The sequence below is a fragment of the Phoca vitulina genome, unplaced genomic scaffold (assembly GCF_004348235.1).
Source record: "Phoca vitulina isolate PV1807 unplaced genomic scaffold, GSC_HSeal_1.0 scaffold3, whole genome shotgun sequence".
In the NCBI taxonomy this organism is placed as follows: domain Eukaryota; kingdom Metazoa; phylum Chordata; class Mammalia; order Carnivora; family Phocidae; genus Phoca; species Phoca vitulina.
In genome coordinates, this window is record NW_022589706.1 from 70312813 (window position 1) to 70339898 (window position 27086).

The window sequence follows — 27086 nt, forward strand, 5'->3', positions numbered from 1 at the left end:
TTCCATCCCCAGTCCTTTCAGTTGTTGATGTCACAAAATTACATTTATATTCATTTTGTGCCCCAGAACATAAACTAATATTTTTAAAAATCTGTTAGTCTCTTAAGTTATGTAGAAAACCAAACTTACAATAATACTAGCTTCTAGACTAATAATTATCTTTTTATAAAATATATATTAGTGTCCTAAATCATGTAGAAGTAAAAAAAGTGGAATTGCAAATTGTCATTACAATAATGGTGACTTTAATAATTGCCCATATATTTACCTTTACCATGATCTTTATTTCTTCATGTAGCTTTGAGCTGCTCTGACATGTCCTTTCATTTCAACCTGCAGGGCTCCCTTTAGCTTTTCTTGCAGAGCAGGTCTAATGATTATGAATACTCTCGACTTTTATCTGGGTGTATCTTAATCTCTCCCTTAATTTTGCCTGCTGCCTTCTGGCCTCCAAAGTTTCTAATGAGAAAACCATTGATAATAGTATTGAGGATCCCTAGTATATGTGTGCATCCTCTCTTGCTGCTTTTAAGATTTTTCCTGTGTTTTTGGCTTTTGAAAGTTTGATTATAATGTGTCTTGGTGTGAGTCTCTTTGAGTTTTTCTTTGGTGGAGTTCACTGCATTTCTTGGATGTTTATATCTGTTGTCTTTCATCAAATTTTGGAAGGTTTAAGCTAATATTGCCTCAGTTATTTTCTCTTTTCCTTTCTTTCTCTCTTTTCCTTTGGAAATCCCACAATGTTTGTGTTGGTCTTCTTGATGTTGTCCCACAGGTCCCTTAGATTCTGTTCACTTTTCTTCAATTTTTTTTTTCTTTTTCTCAGACTTGGTAATTTCCATTGTCATATCTTCAGGGTCACTGATTCTTTCTTCTGCCTGATCTTTGAGTCCTTCTAGGGAATTTTTCATTTCCATTATTGTACTTTTAAGCTCCAGAATTTGTTTTTGGTTTCTCTTTAGGTTTTTAATACCTTTATTGATATTTCTATTTGCCCATCCATTGTTTTCTTGACTTTCTCCACATCTTTCCTTAGTTCAGTGATCATCTTTAAGGCAGCTATTTTAAAATCTGTAATAGCCCTACAACTAGGTCTTTTTCTGGGATGATTTCTGTTAATCTATTTTTTTCCTTCAAATGGACCACACTGTCCCCATTTCTTCATATACCATATGATTTTTTTGTCGAAAACTGGATATTTCAATTGAAAAATAGGGTAACTCTGGAAGTCACATTCTCTTCTTTGCTCAGAGTTTGCTGCTTTTTGTTTTTGTTTTTATTTATTGTTTCTTTTTTTTATATTATTGTAGGTCATCTCTGTGTCAAGGTTCAGCCTGAAATGTAAATTTAAAGGCTTTTCAGTTCTTGTCTCAACCTGCACCTTTTTCTAGGCATGTACATTGACTTTTTAATTTTCCTGTTGTATATAGCTGCTTTTGAATGTCCTGGTTGGTAATGTCTGGCTCCCAAAGGAGAAAAAGAGAAAAATGAAAGGGGAATATGTGAATGGTGACTTTTTAAATCTTTTGGCATTCACTTCAGCCAGAGAGGGAGGAGCTTGCAACAGTGGAAGGGAGTGCAACAATAGTGGCTCCCTGTCTCTTTGTGTACCTCTAAGATCAGAAGCAGCAATCAGCCCTCTGTGGCAGAGCACAGATCCCCTGTATTTAGAGGACAGAATTCTTTTTGCCCACCTGGCTCCCACAAGCTGTGTGCAAGGTGCTCCTGGAAAGGCTTAGACTTACAGCTGCCTACCAAATGGCTGAGGGGTGGAAGATGGGTAGCTCTTACTGTCCTAAAGGCTGAAATTGACCAAAATTAACTACAATTTACCCTCAAAGCCTTCCTCTGGAAGTTGCAATCATCCAATATATTCAGACTTCCAGAATAGTTACCAGACAGAATCTACCAATGCAATTATTGTCTAGATAGGGAAACAAATTCCTAATCCTTCCTAGTCCACCATCTTCCCAGAATCCTCTGCAAATAGTGCTATTTTTTTTTAAGATTTATTTATTTATTTTAGGGAGAGAGAGAGAGAGAGAGCCTGCGAGTACATGAAAGTTGGGGGAGGGGCAGAGGGAGAGAGTCATTAAGCAGACTCCCCCACTGAGTGTGAAGTCCAAGGCGGGCCTCAGTCCCAAGACCCATGAGATCATGACCTGAGCCAAAACCAAGAGTCAGATGCTCAACTGACTGAGCCATCCAGGAGCCCCAATAGTGCTATTTTTATAAAGAAAAAATATAGATTATTGATCTCTCAATATTTAGTAGTCTTTTGAAAATTACAAATAATTCTTATTAGAAGAACTAATTTGTAATATTTATTCCCCAAACCACCAGACTTACATAAAAATGCATAATTTATTCAGAGAGGATCTATGTTCCAACATAAAATGATTATGTTAAAGATTAGCTTCCTATTATCATCCACATGGATGAGTCAGATTATCTGTTCCTTAAGCAGCCTGCATTTCCTTTTGTTCCACAGACTTCTGGAAAACATACAGCAAAGTCAAATATTCAAGTGAAAGTATTATCCATTTAAATGTGCTTTGGGTTTCTGTATAACTTTACAAAAATTCCAAATGAAATATGAATTCAAATGTCATTGGAGATTTGGCCTGAGTAAAAGGCCTGTGTTAGAATGAAGAACCCCTTCATGAATTTGACTTAGTTCACACTGTGATGGAATGTTACAACATAAACTCGAACATAAATGCTCTAGTCTGAAATCTCAGGAGACAGTAATTGAAAATTTGACTTTTTGGTCTATGATTTGCTCTTACCTTGTCACTTTATCATAATATTTTGAGAAAAAATGAAAATTTAAAGGTATCTACAATATAAAAATATTTCAAAATTTACAATTTGCCTTCAAGTATTTATGAATAATCATTTTATTAGTCTGCATGGAATTTTATATCTTTACAGTTATATCTTTCTACACCGTATCCCTAATTCCCTCTGTGATCTTAGCATTATCCTCTTAGAACTTGATTATTTTTAAAACAAGAATGATGCTCACCTATAAACTAGATAATTATGGTGGGTAAAATGGAAGTTAATATTATAATGTACTTTGAACTCTGAGAGCAAAGTGCTAAGTAATCATTAGACACTGGGAGATAATGAACCAGTTAGTTGCTATACCTAGTCACAATTTGAATATTACATTCCCAGGTAAGTTATTAAAGTCCTTTAATACGTAAATGACTCTGGCATTGTCATTCTATCAGGATCATTAGTCACTAAAGTGAAAAAAAATTCTAACTCTTTAAAAAATGAAAGGCTAGAGATTTGTTCAGAACCCTGCATTTAAGAACATATCAAAATGCATGTTACCAGAACCCACTTAACATCACTCTAAAGTAACTGTAAAAATTGCCATTTAACCTAATGTTTAAAAATTTACCTCAATTTAATTCCTTGTATATATGAGATTATTGAAAAAGAAAAATTAAACATAAAGTTTGATCAAAAATTGTGTGAATACTTGAGCTAAAGTACTCTTTAAATAGTATAGTTTAAATCATTGTGGTAAATATTGCATCTATAAAAATTATGCAAAAAATATTATTTGGAAACTTTATAAGCTAGTCCTAGTTAATAAAAATTTCTCCAACAAAAAAGTTAAAACCTATTTGAGAATTTTAACATACAAAAAAATTTTTTTATGATAGTTATGAAAGTAAAATTGTTCCTATCACTTGGTAATATAGAAATTTATAATAGTGAATATATTGCCATATATTAAACTCATAATTTTTTAAAGAAGGTTTTGAAACTGGAAGCTGTGAATTCTGCCAGTCATTACTAGCTTTGGGTCTCAGGAAGGTTACTTAATCTGAGCCTCATTTTCCACCAGAGGTTTTTCATCAAAATAGATGATATAATGCCAGTTAACCACTTAGTACAGTGCTTATTACTAACACATGTTAATTGCTTTCACTGTTATTATTTCAATTATTATAAACTTGACAGAAACACAACAGATTAAAATTGTCTCTGATTCAGAATAATATTTGCTAATTGTCATGAATTTGGTGTATATCCAGTACTTCCTTTCCAATTAGAATTATTGTCTTGATTTACTTTCTTAGTCAAAGTGTGAGGATTAGATAAGTGAACTGAGGAAAATATACCTCTTGATGAAAGGAGAAAGAGTTCCAAAAACCGCACTTCGTGCCTATCAAGGTATTAGCACAGAACCTGTTGGGAATATTTCTGTTGAATGAGAAGGGACTGCAGGAAATATTTGTAATACAGAATTTATTTGTGGAAGATATCTCAAAGTAATTAATATTATCTGGACAGATAGTTTTATACACACACACACATGCATACACACGCACACACACATACACACACACTACCTTCATTGTTATAATATCCCACTGAAATGGTAGTCTGTATGTTCAAGTGGAGATGCCAAATGATTTAGAAAATGCTTATTTCATTCGGTCACAATTCTGCTAATTTTTCTTGCTGTCTAGTAGTATGGAACATGTTTAACTTTGTTTCTTCTATAAACTGAGAGCAATTTAAGTAGAGGGTGAAATAAAGGGGAAATCTGATTTTTGAGGTATTTATAATGTCTTCCATTATTTGTGCTTCTTTTGAAATGTATGTACAATTTCCACTGACATAGATTACCATTAGTAGATGCAAAAAAAAGTTAAAGATCTCTTGATTTGGATATCTGTGCAACATACAACTAATGTGTATGCAGAGTGCATTATTAGAATTAAGAAAAAACCACCTACTTGTGAATAGTAGTATCCAAAACAGTGAAGATATACGATGATTTAAAAATTCTGAATAGCTCTGAAGAACTATAAACCCTACTCTGACCAGTAAATTGTCCCAAAGCAGAGATTTTTGCTTTTTTTCTTTATTTAACCTCCTAGGTTGAATTGTTAATGCCACTAGGGCAAATGCAATACATTGTCTTATGTTCAAGTTTTGCTATGATTCTTCAATTTTCAGTACTTCACAGTTATGGTAAATGAATTTGATATGTTAATCACCAGAGGTATCACTAGTTATTGAATGTGTATGTGTACACACACACACACACATATGTACATATATATGAATGATATAGCTTATTATATATGTAATATATATATGCATACATATACCTGACCTTATATATATGTGTATGTTTTTTCATAAAGTTAATGCTTGAAATGAAAAAAATAATAATAATATGGAAGAAATAGCTCCAAACTTGAAACCAGAAAACCTAAATTCCTACTCTATCCCTTCTAACTTTTGGCTGTGTAATTTTCAAATCACTTAAACTCTTTTGACTACATTTTCTGAAGAAATGGAGTGTATACCATCTTTAAAATTTCATTCAGCTTTGAGTCTGTGAAATCCCCAGTTGCCTACTTCCATTGTCATCTTATTTAGGCATCTTAATTTTGCTGTGGTCTGATTCAACATGTAATATATATCAATTATCTTGTCAACAAATTATTTGTTAAGAAACAATAAGGCTTGGCTTTGATGATTATCTCTGTGTTGAGGGAAGGTTATTTTGAGGGGTGGATGGATAGATGCAGGAATATATGGGAAGAAAAAAAGAGAAGAGAAAAAAATGCAGAGAGAGAAGCCAAGAGCATCTATCCTGTTGCTTCAAAGAAAAATAGATTCATTTCATAGAGCACCTTTGAAAAATTTATTCTTTTTTAAAACTACATATCATAAAGAATTTATATATAGGCAAAATTAAATAAATGAAGATTTTGAACTTCATGATTGAAAAAGGATGAGCTATCTCTGATTTTATTTGCAACTCTGATATCCAACCATGTATTTTGGGCAGTTGTTTCATACATGTCTTTTTAGATGGTAAGGCTTTAAACATTGATCATGCAAGGGTAATGTAGATGTGTTTATACTTGTTATCGTATATTTAGACAACAATATTTAGATATTTAGATTAGATATTTAGAATTATTTATTTTAAAAGTTACTTGGTATATTAGTTATATAATGTGATACAAAGATCTTCCAATAATTCTACTTACTAGAAAAATTTCTTCAAGACATGTATCAAAACATTTCTCAATATTTTTAGAGAAAACTCTGAGCTAGATGAAGACATTTTCTTTCCCCCATGATCTTACCAGCTAAACAATGTTTCCTCCACTTGCCTCTTATATGTATAAGAAAAAAAAAGAATGTAAATATTCAAACTAAAAATACTAGTGTATGATTAATAACTTGCTGAATAATTTGGGTATTCTGGAGTCATGATAATGATTCACCTGCAAGTACATTAGCAAGTCTACTTTTGTTTTAATTTAGAGTTAGTTGTAACTCACATTTTTACTCCTGTCTTTGAATCTAGTTATTTTATAATATTATGCCTAACTAAACATAAAGAAAAATTAATCAATTACTATTTCTTGACTAATTCTAATATATCCAGGCTCCCTTTTATACACTCAAAGTATAAAAATAGTTTCTATGACCCAGGAAATTATATTTTGCTAATGAGACAAGCATACATACATCCATGATGGAGACAACACCATGAATAAAGACATGAAGATAAAAACGCTTCTAAGCTTAATGTTTCTTAAAGCTTCTAATGTTTTGAGAATTATGGAGTTGGTCAGGTTAGTAACTTCTAATAATGTTTTATTTAGCAAGCATATTTGCAAATATGAATTTGTGTAAAAAGATTTATGGTATAAAATGCTGACTTGTACAGATGACCCTACACAACAAGGAATAAAAAAGATGTCAGGATGGTTTTAATATTACTATAAACTATAATTTTTTACTATCTAAGATACAAGATCTAAGAAGACAAGTAAACATGTTGTAGTTTGTATTTAAAAATATATATGTGGGGAGCCTGGTTGGCTCAGCCAGTTAAGGGTCCAACTCTTGATTTCAGCTCAGGTCAAATGATGATTTCAGGGTTGTGGGATCAAGCCCCATACTGGGCTCCACGCTCAGCAGGGAGTCTGTTTGGGATTCTCTCTTTCCCCCTTCTCCACCCCCCCCCCCCGACAAGCTCTCTCTCTTTCTCTGTTGCTCTCTCAAAATAAATAAATTAATTCAAAACAAAACAAAACGTATGTTTCCTTGCCTGTATATGTCACTCTCTTTGTATAAGGATAAGTAAAGACTTTTTCCCTCTCATGAAAGGAACAGATCATCAATCCCTAATAATGGAATTGACTGATTACAAATCGGTATAATGGGAACGTTTAGGAGGTGTTCCGTATCTGCTTTATTGCTTGGTTATTCTTCCTTCCAGTTTGATCAATGTGAAGTGTAAATAGTGTATAATCTATTGATCAAAGTGTGTGTGTGTGTGTGTGTGTGTGTGTGTGTGTGTGTGTGAGTGGCAGAAGAATTATTTCATCTGGACAGTAAGTTGAATCTGCTTTTCACCTCAAGGTTGTAAAATAAAACTGACAGTAAAAAAATGCTAATAAAAATAGCTGAGAAAGAACTAGATGCTGTCATCATGTTAACTATATAGTTATGAATGTTGCATTTGAGGAACTTTATAAATTTCAAAAAAAGTAAATCTAAGATGTTTGATACCGGATTAGACTGGTAATATATGTGTATTGATAGAAAGGATAAAAAGATGGCATTGCTATACTATTGGAAGTGCATAAAATAGGAAAAAACTTTTTTTTGTGAGATTCTGCATGTGGAACTCACTGAGCTGTTTTCAGAATAGTTGTGCTTAATACAAAATGCTGCATGTACTCTTTTGGTTAAAAGCCAAATCTAAGATGAGATTTTATAGCTGAAGAAAAAAGTAAATAAATAACCGGATTTGAAATGTTGATAGGATTTCCTGTTCTTTGGTTATGCTGTGTGCAGTAAGATGAAACGTTTCTTCTGTTTACTTCTTGCTGTTTGCAGAAAGATGAACTGCTTCTTTTGTGCATTTCCTTTTCAGTATATCTTAATTCAGCATGGAATTGACTAATTTGCTATCATTTCTGTAGGTTTCTGCCATTTATTAAGTCAGGTTTAATGTTTAAGGCAATCTTAAATGTTCTGTCAGGTAACATTAAAATGCTTCCATTAAAAATGTGTTACCAATACTCAGCAGAAGTCAGTAATGTCACCTGCTTTAAAACAAGGTTGATTAGAAACTCTTCTTTTAAAAGACCCATTTAGAATTCATGACAAGATGAAGCATCTTTATATAAACATACATCACTTCTTTGTGCGTAGACATTTTAGATTATCTGGTTTAAAATGAATTGGTTATTTCAGGTCCAATTATAGTACATTTATATCACACTTTCTAACAAACTACTAAAGAAATTTGTATATCTGAATCTGATAGTATTAATTAATCTAGATTCTCATAACAATTATCACAAATTAAAATGCATTTTCATGAATGTGGCTTAAAATGAGCAAGATACATCTAACATTTATTGTCTAACTAATTTCACAAAATCAGTTTCTAAAGTAGATTTCAATCTGATTCAGGAGTGATATGCGAGATCAAAAGTTAACATCTATAATATATGTTTGATTAAATTAGTAAAATATTAATTTCCTGACTAATAGATATATAATAATATAATTAGGGAGTACTTTATGTATCAGTTAAAAAAAATTCTTTTCCTTTCTCCTGCTCTTAGCTGTGGGCAGGTATTGAAAGCTATAGGAAGTAGAAAGCAAGGGTTTTAAGAGGCTGGTCAAAGTTAGTACGTTCCATGGTAATATAAAAGAGCGGTGACAAGAGAAAGCTAGATTCATACAAAAAGCCTGTTAGACACTCTGCCTTCTCTAGTGAAAATTGATAATTGCCTCATCATCATGAGGCCATTTAAGGTGAAGAGGGCAAAAGTAACCTGCCACACTTGTCAGAAATAGACATAGTTTCACCCTTGCTTTATCATGTATTGACTCTAATAATGCATGTTTAATATCATGATCTGTCTTTCACTAGAAGGCTTTGGGCTTTAGTCACAAATGCATAAAATCAACAGAAATGGCATATGTAGAATGTCTGCTTCTATGTATACATATGTGTGGATGTGTATAGATATAAACATGTATATGTATATTTGTGTCTGTATATATAGTCTGTGTTTATCTCTATGTGTGTATATAATACCCATATTGTATTTATATATGAAAAAAAGACATTTTAATGCCTTTTTATTTACACATTACAAAGAATATTATAGTCAAGAACAATATTATGTGTATGGGGATCTGTATATGGATATGGTTGTGTAGTCATTCCTTTATCGTGTTATTGACCCTGGCATGTATGTCTTTTTTTGTCAGGAGGAAATTCATTTGATTCACTCAAAAAGGTAAAAAGTACATTGGCCCAGTGTTTATAATTTAAAAATAAACAATTTAAAAATGTGTTCCTGCTTAGAACTAGCAGAATCAGAATGAATACAAAGAAGACATGTGTGGCCAGTTGGGAAAGAACCTCCCAGATTTCCAATAAAGTCAGGATCCTCATAAAAATACTTTTACTTCTTATGGGTATAATCCTGAAAAGCAGTATCCCATAGTGATTTAGAGCAGACTTTGGAGTCAAGCACTATGGCCTTGTCCCTTTGGCATATTCCTTGCACTGAAACTTAATTTTCATGACTGTATGTGTATGTAGTAGTATGTGTATCAATTATTTTAAGGATTGAATGAGATTCTGCAATATGGAAAAATATTAATAGAAAATGTTGGATTACAGTATTTAAAAATAAGAATACAGGGGCGCCTGGGTGGCTCAGTTGTTAAGCGTCTGCCTTCGGCTCAGGTCATGATCCCAGGGTCCTGGGATCAAGCCCCGCATCGGGCTCCCTGCTTGGCGGGAAGCCTGCTTCTCCCTCTCCCACTCCCCCTGCTTGTGTTCCCTCTCTCGCTGTGTCTCTCTGTGTCAAATAAATAAAATCTTAAAAAAAAAAAATAAATAAAATAAAATAAAAATAAGAATACATTACTGTTTATTGAAAATTTACTATTCAGTTAGCACAACTTATTTACATTTTACATGGATAAACTTATTTAAGGCAGTTAATAACACAGATAGATATTATTATTAGATTTTACAAATGACGAATGTGGGGTTTAGAATTTGAATCCCATGTTCAAGGTAATATGCTTAACAAGTGGCAGTCAGAATTTGAAATCAGTTTACTCCTAGAACTGGTGTGTTTAACCAATACCCTGCTGACAGGCAATCATTCAGATAGAAGTTAGCCACATCTCCTATAATCATTATTATTTTATATGAGTGAAAAAGGCCATAATCATCCGCCAGGATTTTTGTTAATTCTTCAGAAAGTATTTCTTAAATTACCTCTGCTCAGAGGTTTGTATGTGCCTAAATTTTCTATAAATGTTACTGAATTTACTACTGTAAAAGATAATGAAATGCTTGTTCAAAAGAAAAAGAAAGGAAGTAAAAAGAAAAAAGAAAAATAAATTCAGATCTCAATAGAAGTCCCTGTACACTGTGTGAATGGCTCTCAGAAAGTTTCCTGATTTTATCTCCTATTATTCAGAAAAATATTCCTCAAACTATGAACTCCTAAAGATATTATGATATGAGACGTCTAATGTATTAGCTACTTTGTTCTGCAAAAGCTTTTTGAACTTACTATATTGTCTTACCAAAGCTTTTCCTGAAATAACACTTTGATGTACTATTCATCATTTCCATTTGGAAGAAGTAACTACATTCCTGCTTAGCAATCACGCTGCTTCCAGTACAGTGTGTTTCAGTAATAAATAAAGTGCATGCTTTAAGTGAAAGTATACATTTTTCAAATATATAAGTCTCTTTGGCATGTTTCCAGAGAGTGTGACAGAATATTTATGTTATTGTTTAATGGCAACACTCACTTCTTTCTAGGAGCAATTTTTGATGAATCTGCCAAAAAGGATGATGAGGTGTTTCGTACAGCGGTTGGTGACCTCAACCAGAATGAGGAGATTTTACAGACTGAGAAAATCACATTTTCGGTGACATTTGTTGATGGAAGCAACCCTTTTCAAGCAGTTCAAGAAGGTAAGGTCTATCAGCAGTCCATTTTTTATTTTGTTTGTTTTTCAGTTCAATTCAAATGGCAATAAAATTAGATTTGTAAAAAGCCATCAACCTGGACATCATTTTTGCATCTTTGCTGCACTGCTTTTCTTCAACAGTGTTGTTTTGAGGATGTTAATCCTGAATTCCACTTCTGAAAGGGCAGAGTATGGAAAGTTGTTGTTTTAATTGAAATATATATGAAAATGTATATAAATATTTTTAGGAAAAGCTTTATAACATTTTATGACTGCAGTGTAAATTCAACATTCCTTAAAACTATGACTTTCTATCCAAATGTTTAGCTTTGACTTTTTTGAGATAAGGGCCACCTTGAGTGTTGTTACAACATGTGATGACATTTTTGGTGTATTCATGACAAATGCATTGGTAGAAAGAAAACCTGTAGGCACTACATGCAAATCAAAGATCTTACATAATGTGCAGATCCTAACATAATGTGCATATTAAAGAATTTGCCTCCATTCTCTCTTTATACTTGAATGAATTAACATTTTTCATAGGTACAAATCATAGAAATACAAATATTTGTTATTTTGCTGGAATGATCATCTGTATGAATGAAGGTTTTGATTGAAAGATTTAAGAGTAATAGAATTTTATTTTTGATGCTGTTATTCTAATGAAATAGCTTTTTGATTGGCAAAGCACTCATTGTTCATGAAACTATTTTCTGCTAATCTAGTTTATGTTTTATTGTGATAATATATTTAGACTAAAGATACCAATACAAAATTTAGTCAAATGAAGCACTTGTTTCATCAAAAAACTTAAAGAGAATTTGGCAGAATAAAAGATGGACAAGATATTAAAAGTACTAAAGTTTGGCAGGAAACTTTTAAAGACAAATATTGAAAGGGTAAGGAAAGTAAATATAAATGTTTTTGAAAATATAAAGATGAAAATGCTTTTCATCTAATGTTGTATCTGCATGATGTACAGGTAACCTTTATTGGAATATGTTTTTGACCAGTAACATTGGCTACTGTTGAAACTTACTTATGTTTACTTGTGTCAGTAAGAGAACAGGTAGAATGATTAGTGATCTAATGGATTTTCCATCTTAATAATTTAATGGAGTGAAGAAATATTATTTTAATGAAATGAATAGAAGTGTTTTAGTAAAAGATGCTTTAGCAAAGAATATGGTGCTTAGATTAATAGGGAATTTTAATGCTAGTAAGTACATACCAATTTAAAAAGCTTAATAAAAACATCTACTTATTTATATTTTAAAATCAGAATTGTTATGGGAATTTGGGATTTGCAAAAATGTAGATGTTGGTAAATGTTATATTGAAACATTTAAAAACTGTCTAAATTAATATTATAATTCATAAAGCAATATGCAAAATAATGAAGTACAACTTGAGGAAAGCCCAATAATGTAAAAGAATATTACTCATTCAACTCTTAGTTTTAATGACTGGAATGAGAGCAGGAAAAAAATGAGGACAGATTTATTTTTGTGTTTTTCCTCTGATTACATATTAATAATTGTAAATTAACTTTGAAGACATGCTAAAATACCCATTCCTTTTAAAAATTCACTTTGAGAAGTGTGGAGATAAAGAAATGAAGACAACACAATGAGTAGAGGGGAATAACAAAGTCTGAAAAATATGTCCCTCACACCTTCCTTAGACTACAATTTGAAAAGCAAAGACAATTTTTAAAATACCACAATTAATCTGTTCACATATTGCTTTGTGTAGTCATTCTGCTGCCAGCTCAATTCTGGAAGCAAAAATATCTCTCAAAAAGAACTACTGTGACTTGAAAGAATTTGTGGCACTGAAAGCAAATTGAGAGAGGAAATAAATTTTAAGTTTCAGAGACAGAGACCACTAGATATGTGTCAAGAAAGAAGAAAGAGCTTGACAGTTTGCCTGATGGTTTCTGATACTAACAGGATGTTCTGGACCAGTTATTTTGATGGTCTCCTCTGAGTAATGAACCTGAAATAAATTCTAGGAAGCTCTGGAGCTAATTTGTTTCCACATTCAAAATGAAGAAAGATCTTGGCTAATTTTAGAAATAAAAATAATTCTTTCTAGAGCTTGGTCTGTAATTGATTGGTTTGAAAAAAGGGGAAAATATTCAACTGAAAAAGAACAAGAAATAATTTGGGTATTTTCTTAAATGTTCTGAGAAAGTAATTTAGGAGAAAACCTCAGTTGTGCCATCAAGGATGGCCAATTTTTCTATGATCCTATCTTTGCTGCAATACTATTAAAATCTATAACCCAGAGGGTCTTAAATCAGCTTATTTGTTTTTTACATTCTAAAGAAGGACAAAAGATTCAATGATACGGTTATTACTGATCGTTTACACATTAGCACTCCTGAGGAACTTCTAAAAAATTCATGGTTTTGAGTTCTGTTTTTTTATTTGTTTGAATAAGAAAGTCTGATCCTTGAACAAACAGCATCCTCAAGGATATAAGTATTTGGTAATAATAAAGAAGATATCTAATAATCTGAAATCCTCAATTTGTTTTATTGTTAGAATTTCTTCCAACCATCCACATTTAAGAGATGATTTTTATTTTTACAAATGTAATTTTTTTGTTTATCTTTCAACTATCAGCATTTAGTGGGAGAAGGATTTAAAGATAAACAGCCTATTAACCCTTAAATAGTATTAGAATATTGGTGCTATTAAAATGCTCCTTTGTAGCTTTGGTTACAGTAAGTTTTTGCATAGTAATTATTTTTAATAATAAATATTTAATTATTTTTACAGTGAGATTCTAGAAGAAGATATTTTGGTTATAACACAGGATCAATATTCCTTTCTTGAGATCAATGATTATATCTATTATCTTTATCATTACCCTGTAACATTAATCTCAGTACTTTTAGGTAAATGAACAGTAGAAAATAAATTCCTGTTTTTAGAAAAATAATCTGGAATTAAACAACCTATTTTAGTAATTATTTTTCCTTTCTTTTGAATACATTTGTTGATAAGCTGTTATTCATCTTTTGTCCTTTGAGTTGTGGAATGTTAACTAGGGGCAAATAATTTTTCATACCTTAACTCAGGATTATTTTTGTCACTTTTTGGATGGGCAGTAGGTAGACTATTTTGGTAGCTGGAATAAAGCTTACTCTCGAAGATATACAAAAGAAAAAAAATCACATGGGTTAATTTTGAAAATTGAAATTTGAAAATTAATAGAGGTGGAAAATTATATAAACCTAGTTGAATGTTTTTCCTAAGTAGATGAAGTAATTGAGAACAGAGTGGTTAAGTAATTCTCCTGTGTAGTGCAAGTGTGTAGCAAGAGAAAGAACTAAACCAAGACCTTCAGACCACTGGCCTATTTTCCTTGCTACCTCTGTTAACTGTATGTACATGAGAAAGAACACACAATGCATTCTAGGACTTCAGTAAGTACTCTGGAGAATAGAAAATTTTAGCAGATTTATATGTTTTGATAGGTACTATTAATGTTCATGGGTTTTAGATAGCATGGAATAGTAAAAATCTTCCAATCTAGTTGATCAACACCAGTTGATTACATAAATCACTCTTGTTCTTTCATCGTTGGTTTTCTCATCTATAAATAATGAAAAAATCAAACATGATGTATTTTTAAGATCGGTTTCATCTCTATAGATGAAATGTTTCATGACTCTGTAGAACACATTTCCAGATTTAGAAATTTAGGATTATAGAAATGATAATTATTTACTTTCTCTTTAGAGATGGCTGACCTTGCTGAAATTGCTTCCTAGTTTTCTAGAATTTGGCCTACTTCAAAATAAATTAAAAGGTATATGATACCTGTCCTTCATTCTGCTATCTCATCCACCAATTCACCGCAACCTAAAGAACTCATTACTACCACCACAATCCGGAAAGAGTCTTTTGCAGATTCAGTTGACTGGATCAGTACAGCTGTTGCTAGATTACTTTCCTTAATCCTCTCTTAAAGATTGTTGTCGTGTCATCTATCAACAGGATAAAACATAGATGCACAAATGTGTGGTGTGAAAGACATTGGTTTTCTCTACTGAAAGCAATAGCAAGTGTTTATATTGTTGGCTTCTAGTTGAGACTAACACCACTTTGGTCCATGAAAGGTGGGGATTTACAAGAAAACAAGGTCAGCGGAAAGTAAGGGGAGTGCATTTGTAGAAATGTTCACTTAAGAAGTTGCATGCAGAAATAAGCATTGATGTATATCTCTTGCATCCATTGGATATATCAGGAAGGCTATAGAGCACCATGTGTTGATACTGAATGGCAAGATTCAGTTAAAACCTTTTGACATATTTGCTCTTATTAGAAAAACACCTAAAAATGAAATGCATAGTGAGAAAAGTGTAAGGGCAGAATTATGCTGTAGAGTCACAAATGATTCTATTTGAAAGAAGAAGGGGCACCTATCATAATTATTCTTATTTATGCTTTATCACAAACCATTATAAGTAGTATAGTTATAAAAGCTGTTTTTAATTTAAAAAGCAGTCATGGTTAAGATTGTTCATCATCTCAGTTTCAGCCTGGTCCACCTTCACATTACTCCTTTGTATATCCAACATGAATATTGATCGCTCCCAAAAAGTCTTTTGTAAAAAATAAACATATTACTTTAATACAGTGATGGTTTCCATTAGATTTGCCTCATATATCTTCCAAAATAAAATTAAGTGTAAAACAATATGGCTGCTTTTATTTATAGTTTATGGAATTAGTCTTATTTCTTTATAGTTATGTATAAAAGACACATGCATCTATATCATGTGTGTAAAAGGGATACCAGGAGAGCAGTGGGGCCAAAAAAGTGTGTAAGAAAATATAACTAGGAAAAGGCACTTCTCCAAAACCCATCACCATTCTCTGTGAATATTTCTGGTGCCATAGGCTAAATCTGAGTAGTCTTGTTCAAAGAGTATGTTAATGTAAAAGAATGATTTATGTGGCTGCTCTATTTGATGCTTTATTCTAGGGCTTAGTCTCATAATTTATATTCCTCTCAGCTTTAATAGGACATCTTTACTGTGATAAAAAAATCTGCTAATTCAGAAATGTTAGATTGGATTCTGCAACTTTCCTAGGATAGGACTGCGGGGTGTTTGCCTCATCAGCCTGTGTTTTCTTGGACCCAGTTTGATAGCATCAATTCCAGCGTATTTTCTGAATTGCCCGACAATAAACTGAACTTGAGGATTGGTGGGTCCAGGGGGCCAAGAAATAAAACCTGAACATCATTCAGGTATAATTCTGCTCATTCAGGCATTTATTTAATCATTTTTTCATTCCACTTTTCCTTCCCACATCAAAGCAAGTGTTGTGTGTTGAATCCCAGTCTCTAGGTTCAGGGCTCAGTGTAACTGGTGCCCAGCCATTTGTGCAAAGGGGTGGAAGGAAGAGATGCTGCCGCTGACTGGTCATCTCCAAACATCCACACATCAGGAGGGATATTGGATGTCCATTCAGTGGCTATCTGGACCATCTGCTTCCCTCCACGAGTCTGGGATATTTAGCAACCCACTGCCAAGCCCGGGATCACTTTTCCTTTCTACCTGCCATATTCTAAGGACTGGCCAAAAAGATCTGGAATCAGAATCTTCCTATAGTGTCATTTTTAGTACCCACCATCAATGTAGTATTAAAGTATAAAGAATTCTGTATCTGTTAGGGACATGCATTCTTTTAAGCATCTCACAGTAACCCTTTTCATTGAAGAATTGCCCGTCAAGAAGAATTAAAATTGGATATGTTTGGAATTGAATTTCAAGAGTACTCAGTCAAATCAGTCTATCCAAGTACTTTTTAAATGCCTAGTACTGTTCCAAGATTGGGCCAGCCATGATAGGAGATTACAAAGGAAATAGAGAACACAGCGTTATGACTGCAGGAAGCTTTAAAAATGTACTCGGGAAAGGCTGGGAGTTTTTAGAGCATGAACAGTCATTATGCCTTCTACCTGTAACTTATGTTTTTATGTTAATTGTAAAAAGGAACAAGACATTTTACCTTTTAAAACATATTTACTTTTCAGAAAAGAGAGGGAATATCTTTCTTAAGGAAATTCATTGTTTTTTAACTTAATGTTAATGAAGATACAAAGTGTATGGCTTAAATTTTGTTTTCTGTGATTTACTGTTGTGCTCCTCTATTGGTAAGCCTTTCCCTTATCTCATTCCATATTATGCTCTTAAAGTAACAGGTCTCTAATACTGTGGATAGATTGAAATTCAGATGTTTATAGACCTCTATATCATATTTTTATAGCCTTTTTGCTTTGAAGTCTTTTATCTGCATATATACAATTGTGTACTCTTGTGTAAGTTACCTCATAAAATATATATTTTAGCAATATGTGATGCTCTGGATCTTGTTTTATTTAGAAGAATCTTTAACAGCTTTCTATGAAAGCTGTGTTTAGCAGAAGTAAAGATTTATTCTTTTGTTGTTGACTAAGTGTTCTTTCTTTCTACCAAATATTTTTCATACAGTAATAGCAGACCACTTTCTTCTCTTTCAGCCTTTTCAGCATACTTATGGCAGCATAATTCAGTTTTTAATCGGTCTTTTATGATACTGACTTGATAAAAGATTTACCTATCTGTCTTAAAGTAACTCTGAATATATCGTTTATTAGATTAAAAACCACACTTACCTACATCCTATAATTGTTATGAGAGTCTATTGTGTAGTCATAAAAATAGTTTAAGTTCACATTAAAGATGACTTTACTGTATTCAGAATTTTAAAACTATTACCAGTATTACTGATATCAGTGTTTCAAATGATACAGTCTATTGCTTAAATTTAGAACAAAAAAAAGACCTGATTTTTAATTATTTTAATATTTAACACCTATTTTTCCATGTCCTCGGCAAGTGTTGTGTGAGGTTATGGGAACCGTACTGTGTGGTCTTTTAGTACTCATGCAGTATTTTGTTGAATTACCTTGTAATTTTCAAAAGAATTATCATTGAAACACTCCTTTTAAAAGGAACACACACAAAGCCAATGTACACTAGGAAATTGCATATTCTGGGAAGAGAATGAATCAGCAAGTACTTTTTGGGTGCCTGTAAGCATTTAGCCTTGAGCTATTACTCAGCATAAGGCTGTGCTCTCCACTGGCTGCCCTGTAGTCTTCCATGGTTACGTTGACCTTTATTACCATGTGTTAGGTCCTGACCTGTATGGTTCCTTTTCCTTTTGCCTTGCCACTATAAGTGCTCTTTTTAAACTCCTCATTCAACACCCTTTTAATCCTTGATTCTCAATATTGTACTGTATGCACTCAGCGTATTTACATTTCACTGTGTATATATCTTAAATTTGATGCCATTTATTCTGCTTGGGGAAAAAAAACATGGAAATTAAGTGCATGGGTCATGGAATTGGTACCCAATTGTACCAAGTACAATTATACGAATGGTGCTTCATCTCTTGTTACCTTTGGGATCTTAAGCATACCTAATGTCTCTGAGCTTCAGTTTCTTCATATATGGAATTGGGCTAAATACATACTCCATGGGATTACTATGATTATGTGATTATTATATGATGATTTTATGGGGTTGTAATTATGGTATGTAGGTTTCTCTACTAATCTAAATATATATGTTAATAATAGTGGAGTAAATGATTATTTAGTACCATTGCATGTGTATGTCAGTAAATTTCTATTGCTCTCTGACCTTACTTTCCCAAACATTCTCTACCATATATATTGGTGGTTCCCATGGATACCATAATCAGAAGAGCCTTATTATCTGCCTGGTCAGCATCTCCCCCCCTCCCCACCCCTGCAACCGAGCCTTTTCTTATCAAGATCCTGAATGCTGGGGTTGTGAAAATATAGAAATTAAATGCTTCTGCTTTTTTTCTGTCTTCCTGGGCTAGTTCTACTAGTCAGCAGAGGAAGATGAGAAATATATTTGTAGTGTAATTTATTTGCAAATAGTAGTGATGTTGCAACACGTGTACTTAGGGTTGGAAGGATTTAAAATACCTTGTTACCATTTCTGGGAAGTAGAGAAAGCCTGTGGAGACCAAATTAAAGCTTTCTGATGATTTGTGTGGGCTTAATACAATCAGTGAACTAAATAAGGCACTGAGTCATAACTAAATGGGATTCAGTTGTAGAGAGGCATAATGTTGTAGAAGAGCAATATATGTGAAGGTCAGATATAGACATGAATTCAAGGAAAGCTTTATGCTTTGAGAGATGCATCATCTCTGGTATTTTCAGTTTATTTCTGAAATGATTGTTTAAAAGGTTATCTTTCTATGTTCTCCACATTTTCATTTCAACTATACACGGGCAAATATTAACTCTAAAAACTTGGTCATTGGTTTCTTTGAATTCTCAGTACCGTTATTCTTCAATAATACATGATATCATGTTTTTTCTCAGGAATTCATGCATCATTTCAAGACATATTTGCTTTTTGGTCTTTGATAGAATAATACAATATGATGGTAAGATTGGCTAAGCTCATTCCATAAAATATATTTCAAACATAGAAAAAACTTAAAACAGAAAACATAAAAAGACTTAACCTGTCTACTATAAATGAGAAATATGTTCCAAAGTGGAAAATGTTTTCTTAAAATATATTATTTTTTGAGGAAAAAAGTTATGTAAATCAAAGTTAGAAACAATACTATTACAGGGACTGTTTTTGAATAGAATGACTTTAAATATTCAATAATAATTTTTGTATTTTGCTTTTAAATTAGCACTTATAAAAGATAATACTTTGAGACAGTCCTGAATACTTATTCATATTATTAAAATTGACAAGATGTAGAGAACTTAGGTGATAGAAAGTAACTAGGGGATTAAAAAAATAAAGACATGTTCTTACTGGTGAAAGAATAAGAAACTGGCTTATCAGCTTCATTCTACCTTCTTCCAAATCCTGTTTTCATTCTGTTACATTGATTTGTCAGTAACCTTTATTATTTGGAATTAGTGATTTCATCTTTTTATTCTGTTTTGAATTTTTAAGTGTTTTGCCCCATTTAAAGGAGATTTCTCTCTATATTAACCTACTATAACCTATATATATATATATATATACACACACACAACATACATACATACATATACATATGAGTATATTAAACATATACACTGTATGCCATATCTATATATCCCATATATATATATATACACACACACAACATACATACATACCTATACATATGAGTATATTAAACATATCTATATATCCCATCTATATATGACATATACACTATATATAGTAAATTTACCAGACACTTTGTTCTTTGGGTCATTCTTTCAATATTGATTCATGCCTTTCAAGGGGCATTTTTTTTTATTTTAAATTTTTATATACTATGTTTGTTAAAATGGAACAGGGAAGGTTTGATGTCAGGCCACCATCATTCATTATCCAAAATTTCATGCCAGGGCTCCATGAGAGCACAGAATGGATCACCAGTTTATACTTTTTTTCTTTGGAAATTGCTTAAAGTTTCAATATGGGAAGGGCTGACCAACTGTCAAAAACTATGAATTACCAAGTACAATTCATTATTCTTTCAAAAATTAAAATCATAATTGTTCATTTATGCATAAGATGGTTTAACATATTGATTGTGCACTGGGTTAGGAGTTTATACAAATAAATAAGACAAATTTAACTGAGCCACCCAAGGAATTTATAATCTAATAAGAAAGATATACAAAAAGAGCTAAGCAAGCAAATAAATTATTTTTAGTGGAAAAGAGTGATATAAAGTAAAGTAGATAATAATATGATAGAAAATAACAGATAGGGTATGTGTTTCTGTGTGTGTGTGTGTGTGTGTGTGTGTGTGTGTGATTTAAAACCAAGAGTTTATTTTTGATAGATTATGGAAGATACAAAAAAGTAACATTTAAGTCAAGATTTGAGGTTGCAGAGTAGCCAGCAATGCAAAGAGGAAATAGCATTCCTGGCTATTGCATATGGGAAAACCATTTGGAGGCATGGGCTTTCTGTGTTTGAGGCATGAGATTATTTTTGAATTCTGTAGTCTTTAATCTGTTGCTTAACTACAAATGTTTATTTTCATCATCAGAGTCATTATTTGCTGGGTAACGTTACTACTCATGAGTTTTTTTTACCCAAATCTGCTTTAGTTTTTCCCTTTAGAAATGAAGTATGTTCCCAAGGAAAGACTATTGTATCCTGAAGATTCACTGACATCTGGGTATAAAGATGTCATTCCTGGATCTTTCTTGGATTTGAAATTCACATTTCTGTAATTCTAATTTAACTGACAACATTTGGGCCTTTCATGTAAATGTTATTCTAAAGAAAATGAAATTAAATGAAACAAATTAAAGAAAGAAAGAATTTTACTCAGTTTTCCTCATCTTGTAATAGAGAGTAATGTAGGGAGATATATTAATATCTAAAACTTGGAAAGAATCATTTTGTGGCTTTTATATTTGCTGTACATTCTGGCAAAAGAGCCTCCTTTGAAAAGTCCACTAATGACCAGTAACATTTCCTTACTGTATCACATAAACTGTTAATAGTGCTGCTTCTTTTTTTTTTTCTAATCTTTATACTGCCTTGTAAACTATAAAGTAGTTACTATTCTTACTAGCATTTACCTATGAGGAAACTGAGATGCAGCTATGTTGGGTAACTTGTCATACCTGAAACCTTTAGAATAGTGCCTAGAACACCCTGGTTTCTGTTAAAGTCTTCTATTTGGGAGTTTTAGGTATGTTATCAGTGGGAGGGAGAATGAGGTCAAAGTATTTGTTTTCTGTTTCCTGTTTGAGATCACCTTGGGTTGGCTGTGTACCTTAAACAAAAGTCATGCTTTTCTAAAGGCAGTCTGCTCTACATCACTCTCATTCAGAAACCCCCAAATTCCTCTCCTTTCTACCTTTTGGACCAGGGCTGGTTACCACTTCACTGCTACTAGCTCTGAACTCTTGTTGTACTAGCCCTCATTTTCCTGCTACACTCTACCCACACCTGTGTCATTCACTCTTTCAAAAAATAAACCCTTCTCAAATGATCCTATTTCAAGTGTGCCCTTTTTCTGACTGGGATTTTAACTGCTATCATTATTAACCACTACACTGTACTGCCTGTGTAGAAAAGCTAATCTTAGCTCATTCTTAATGATTTGATGATTTGTCCAGTCCAGTCTGTTGGAATGTATTACTCAGACTTAATGCTATACATCATATCACAAAACTTAGAACTCTTTACACAGACCTTTAACTTTTGTCCTTTACGAGCTGAAATCTTTATGTCCATAGGTATTTTAACAGTGCAACAAAGGCTGACTTGATGTTAGGGATGTTCAGTAGCAATGTCCCTTCGGAAAGGCACTAGGTTTGACCAGAAACAGGACTGATATCTAAATAGCCACCCCACAGCATAGTGGAGTGACCGCTCTTTAAGGAAACATGATTTTTTTTAACTTAAAACGATATGGCAGATGGAGCCAACTTTATGAAACTAATGTTCCAGTTATATATATTAAAATGTCTTTGTTTGAAAATCCTCTAGTATGATTAAGGGAGTTGATGAATCTGTTGTTTACAAATCCTTGAATATCTTATTCCATTTTCTACAGAGAAATTTTCCTTTCTTTTATTCTATTCTTTGCTTTATGGTGAAATCTAGACTCCTTATTAAGTTGCTGGGGGGAGAAACAAAGCAAAACATACTTTATTGTTGGACAAATTGCACAGCCAAGGATTTTTGTTACCTAGTAATTTATAAAGAGTAATAAGGGGAAACTAACAAGTTCCAAAAGAACTGTTTTGCATGTTATCCCTTTTTATTTTCCAGACCCATGGTTTAATGGATACTAATAAATAGTAAGTGGTCAAATACAAGCCTCAGAACAGAAAGAAAGGTAGGAAAGGTCCACAGAAGCATGACCCGCATTATAAGATCTTTGATCCCTTCATCCATCTAACATTATTCAGCATTCCAGTACATGATACTGAAGTCGAATTAGTGAAGAATGTAGAGGTAACTTAGGAGCATTCTGCATTTTCAAGGAGTTTTAAACTACTAAGGAAGATTAAAAATATGTGCATAGATAACATAATTACTAGGTAGTAGTTCCATACAAAATAGCAAGTTCAATAGAAAATGAGATGATTTACAACCAGGGATGGTGAATGGAAGAAGGTAAAGAAGAAATAAAAGAGAAAAATAGTAAGCCATGTTTTCTGCTCTGAAAAGAGAAAAATATCTAATCAAAGAAGCAGGCATGTTCAAAAATACATCTTTGTGACTGTGAAAAATGTGATCTGGGGGTGGGGGTGCACTGGAAATGGAAACATCAGGCTAAAAGAACAGAAATGTTAACTTTTCTGTCAAGGTCGTTATCCTGTTCCCAGCTTCAAGGTCACCTCTTTCTAAAACCAGTGGTAGAATAGTGGACTCAGCATGGAGAAAATCATTACTCAGCAAGTAAAATTAAACTCTAATAAGGACATTAATAAAGACATTAGGCTTCATATAGCGACATCCTAGAATTTCTTTTAAAATGCAGCATAAGTACTGAAAATGAGCTCAAAGATGCTTTTTCAGAGGCATAAAACCTCACTGTTTTAAGAGCAAGTGGTATTTTAAAAATAATTATTTCACATCTACAGAAGAGTAATTGCTTTTCACTTTAAAGAAAGAGATAAGCACCCAGGTATTATAATATAAAAAAAGTGTTATGCATGTGCATTAACTAGTGCCCTCAAAGGATTTTTACTATACGTTTAACATTGTGTGCAATAACTTTGTTTCATGGCACTGTGCTCTTACATGAAAACATTGATTGTTTCCTAAGTGAGTTGGACAGAAGTAGGTAAAGAATAATAATATGTGTTGAAGTTCTTTTATATGCACAGTTTGTGATTATGATCTTTTTATTTGCTTTAAATGAGATAGTTAATATTTTAAGTTAAAAGCATTTTTATTGGTTTGATTATTCACAAGTAGCCCATGAAGCTTGTTTATCTGAATAAAAAAGTGCTCTGCAATCTGTGCAAATCAGCATCCATTGTTTGTTAATTATTAATTCATTTATTCTTTCATCTAAGTAGATATTGGGAGCTTATAATTTGCAAAATACTAAAATAAGTATTGAAAGAGATACCAAGATGCATCAGTGTGGTTTCTAGCTTCAAGAATCTTATGTTTAGCAAGTAACAGACGTAAATAACATTAACATGGATATAAACATCATGATATAAAGTACAATAAATTATAAAATCCTAAATTTTCAGTAAACGTGAAGCTGTTATGGGATTTTGAGGAGTACTGATGTTAGTTCTCTACCTTGCTTTTCCTTCTTTACTCACTGCTGGGAATACTTGTTTTTCCCCTGCATGTTCAGTGTGACCCCAGTGTTTGGTACCAAATACAGTAGTCCATTTGAGGTAATTTAGCATCATCTCAGACTTACTGCAAACTTGCCATGTTGCTAATCTGTTTATTCACTCAATAATTCAGTAAGAATTTATTGAGTATCTAGTATGAGCCAGGAATTATTCCAAGAACTCATGGTATAGTAGTAAATACACAACTATCCTGCTGTCCTGGAATGCATATTCTAGTTGAGGGAACAACAAGTAATATATACAATTTCAGGTTGAAGAGTTGGTATGAAAAATAAAAAAAATGAAGCAGCATAAGTGGTATAGAGATGCTGAAGGTGGGGTGTCACTTTACATAGAATGGTCAGGAAAAAAGCTTTCTGAGATGACATGAGAAGACACTAGAAAGATGAAAGGGAACGAGTGATATCACTATCTGGGGAAAGCCAAATGTGTAGTAGCATTAGTACCTGGAATTCTTCTGTCATCTCAGGACCACATGAATACCTGATTTCCATTAACCGTGTAAGTATCTTATCTTTGTGAGTATCTGTAAGTTATCTGGCCAGTACTTGCAGTCAATTATGTCTTCAGGCCCTGCCTTGTTTTTGGAATTTTTTTCGTAAATTGAAGTCCTTTATTTAAATTTCAGCCCTAGCATTGATCTTTAGGACCAGTTTCTAAACACTACACTTGAAGCCTGTCTGGTATTTTCCTTGTGTGTATAAACCCTGTCATCAAGCTTGAGAAGAGAGTCAGTGCACCTGCTAGTGCACTGACTAGTGCACAAAATAAGCTTTTTATCTTCACTATCAACAATTTATTGTGGATTATTGTTATTATCTGTTATCATAATATGAATAAACTCTTCTCACCCACTGTATTAAATTGTTTAAAATAGATTCTTCTCTTCCCCAATAGCACAGTTTTAGCTGGGTCCGTGGCCCCTCCAGATAGGACTACATTTCCCAGTTTTCCTTACAGTTAAATAGAAGGCCAGTGGAATGTGAGTGGAAGTATGGGCAATTTGCAAGTCATTTCCAATTTAAAGGTAAGCTACTGGCCCTGGACTAACACTCCCCACTGCTTTCAGTGACCTGGTCACAGTGTGGCTGTGACCCAGCTTTGACCATGCAGATAGAGACAACACGCTAGAGGGTTTCAGAGCAACAAGATGGAAGGAACCTGGATCTCCTGTAGAGTAGAGCCGCCCTGGGGGAGACTGCTTTGTATGAGAGAAGCTCACCTCTATCATATTTAAAGCCCACTCTATTTGGGTTGTCATTGTTCCAGTAGGATAAACCTTAGTGTAACAATTATACATGCCTCTCTGAACCTCTCACTAAATGAAACAGATATCCTACTGCACCTGCTACGCTAGTGAGGATATCCGGTGTTGTGGACCCAAATACTCCACTTCTATTCTTTCCCACCACAGGGGTGGTTGTTTTCCTTTTTGCTACTGCTACTGTTGTTCCTTCTCTTCCTCCTGCAAGAGTTGTCTTGAGGTATAATTTACATACCCTAAAGTCTATCTATTTTAAATGTACAACTCAATTATTAGTAGTAAATTTACAGAATTATGCAGCCATCATCAAAATATAGTTTTTGAATATTTCCATCACCAATAAAGTTCCTCATGCCCATTGCAATCGATCAAACCCTATTCTCGCAGCACTCCCAGGCAATCACACATCTGTTTCTATAGATTTACCTTTTCTGGGCATTTCATATAAATGACATTAGACAATACGTAGTCTTTTGTGTCTGACATCTTTCCCTTAGAGTGAGTTTATTATGTTTATCCAGGTTGTACTATGTACTAAGAATATGTTTCTTCTAATAATGAATGGTATTCCATCATAGAGCTATGTCACGTTTTGTTTTTCCATTCAAAATCTCATGGACTTTGGATTGTTTCCACTTTTTTACTGTTATAAAAATGCTGATATGGATATTTATGTAAAAGTTATTATATATATATATATATATATATCTCCTCATGTGTCTTGGTCTAATTGGGCTGCCATAACAATTTACCAAGACTGGGTGGCTTAAAAAACAGATACTAATTTTCTCACAGTTCTGGGCACCAAGTTGAAGGTTCCAGCATGGTTGGTGTCTGTTGAAAACTTTCCCCTTGGGTTGCAGACAACTGGCTTCTCACTGTATGCTTACATGATCTCTTCTTGTGTGTGCTTGGAAAAGAAAGTGCAAGGCCTCTGGCATCTCTTCTTTTTTTTTAAAATTTTATTATGTTATGTTAATCATCATACATTACATCATTAGTTTTTGATGTAGTGTTCCATGATTCATTGTTTGTGCATAACACCCTGTGCTCCATGCAGAACGTGCCCTCTTTAATACCCATCACCAGGCTAACCCATCCTCCCACCCCCTTCCCCTCTAGAACCCTCAGTTTGCTTCTCAGAGTCCATAGTCTCTCATGGTTTGTCTCCCCCTCCGATTTCCCCCCCTTCTGGCATCTCTTCTTAAAGGACACATCCTTTTAGATCAGGGCTCCACTCTGACCTCATTTAACCTTAATTGCTTCAATAGAGGTCCTGTCTCAAAATGCAGCCGCATGAAGAGGGGTTCAGGGGCTCAATATTCAAATTTTGGAGGGACAGGAATATTCAGTTCAAAACATTTTTCTTGGGTAGATACCT

At 33.2% G+C, this 27086-nt stretch overlaps 1 protein-coding gene across 4 annotated transcripts in view; it reads left to right on the forward strand.

Moving 5' to 3' along the window:
- GRID2 (glutamate ionotropic receptor delta type subunit 2) overlaps window positions 1-27086 on the forward strand; it is a 1428484-nt gene that overhangs the window by 262860 nt on the left and 1138538 nt on the right. For all 4 annotated transcript variants that reach the window (XM_032400835.1, XM_032400836.1, XM_032400834.1 and 1 more), the window contains exon 2: window positions 10880-11035. In XM_032400835.1, the coding sequence (XP_032256726.1) occupies window positions 10880-11035 (156 nt within the window). The remainder of the gene's footprint in view (window positions 1-10879; window positions 11036-27086) is intronic.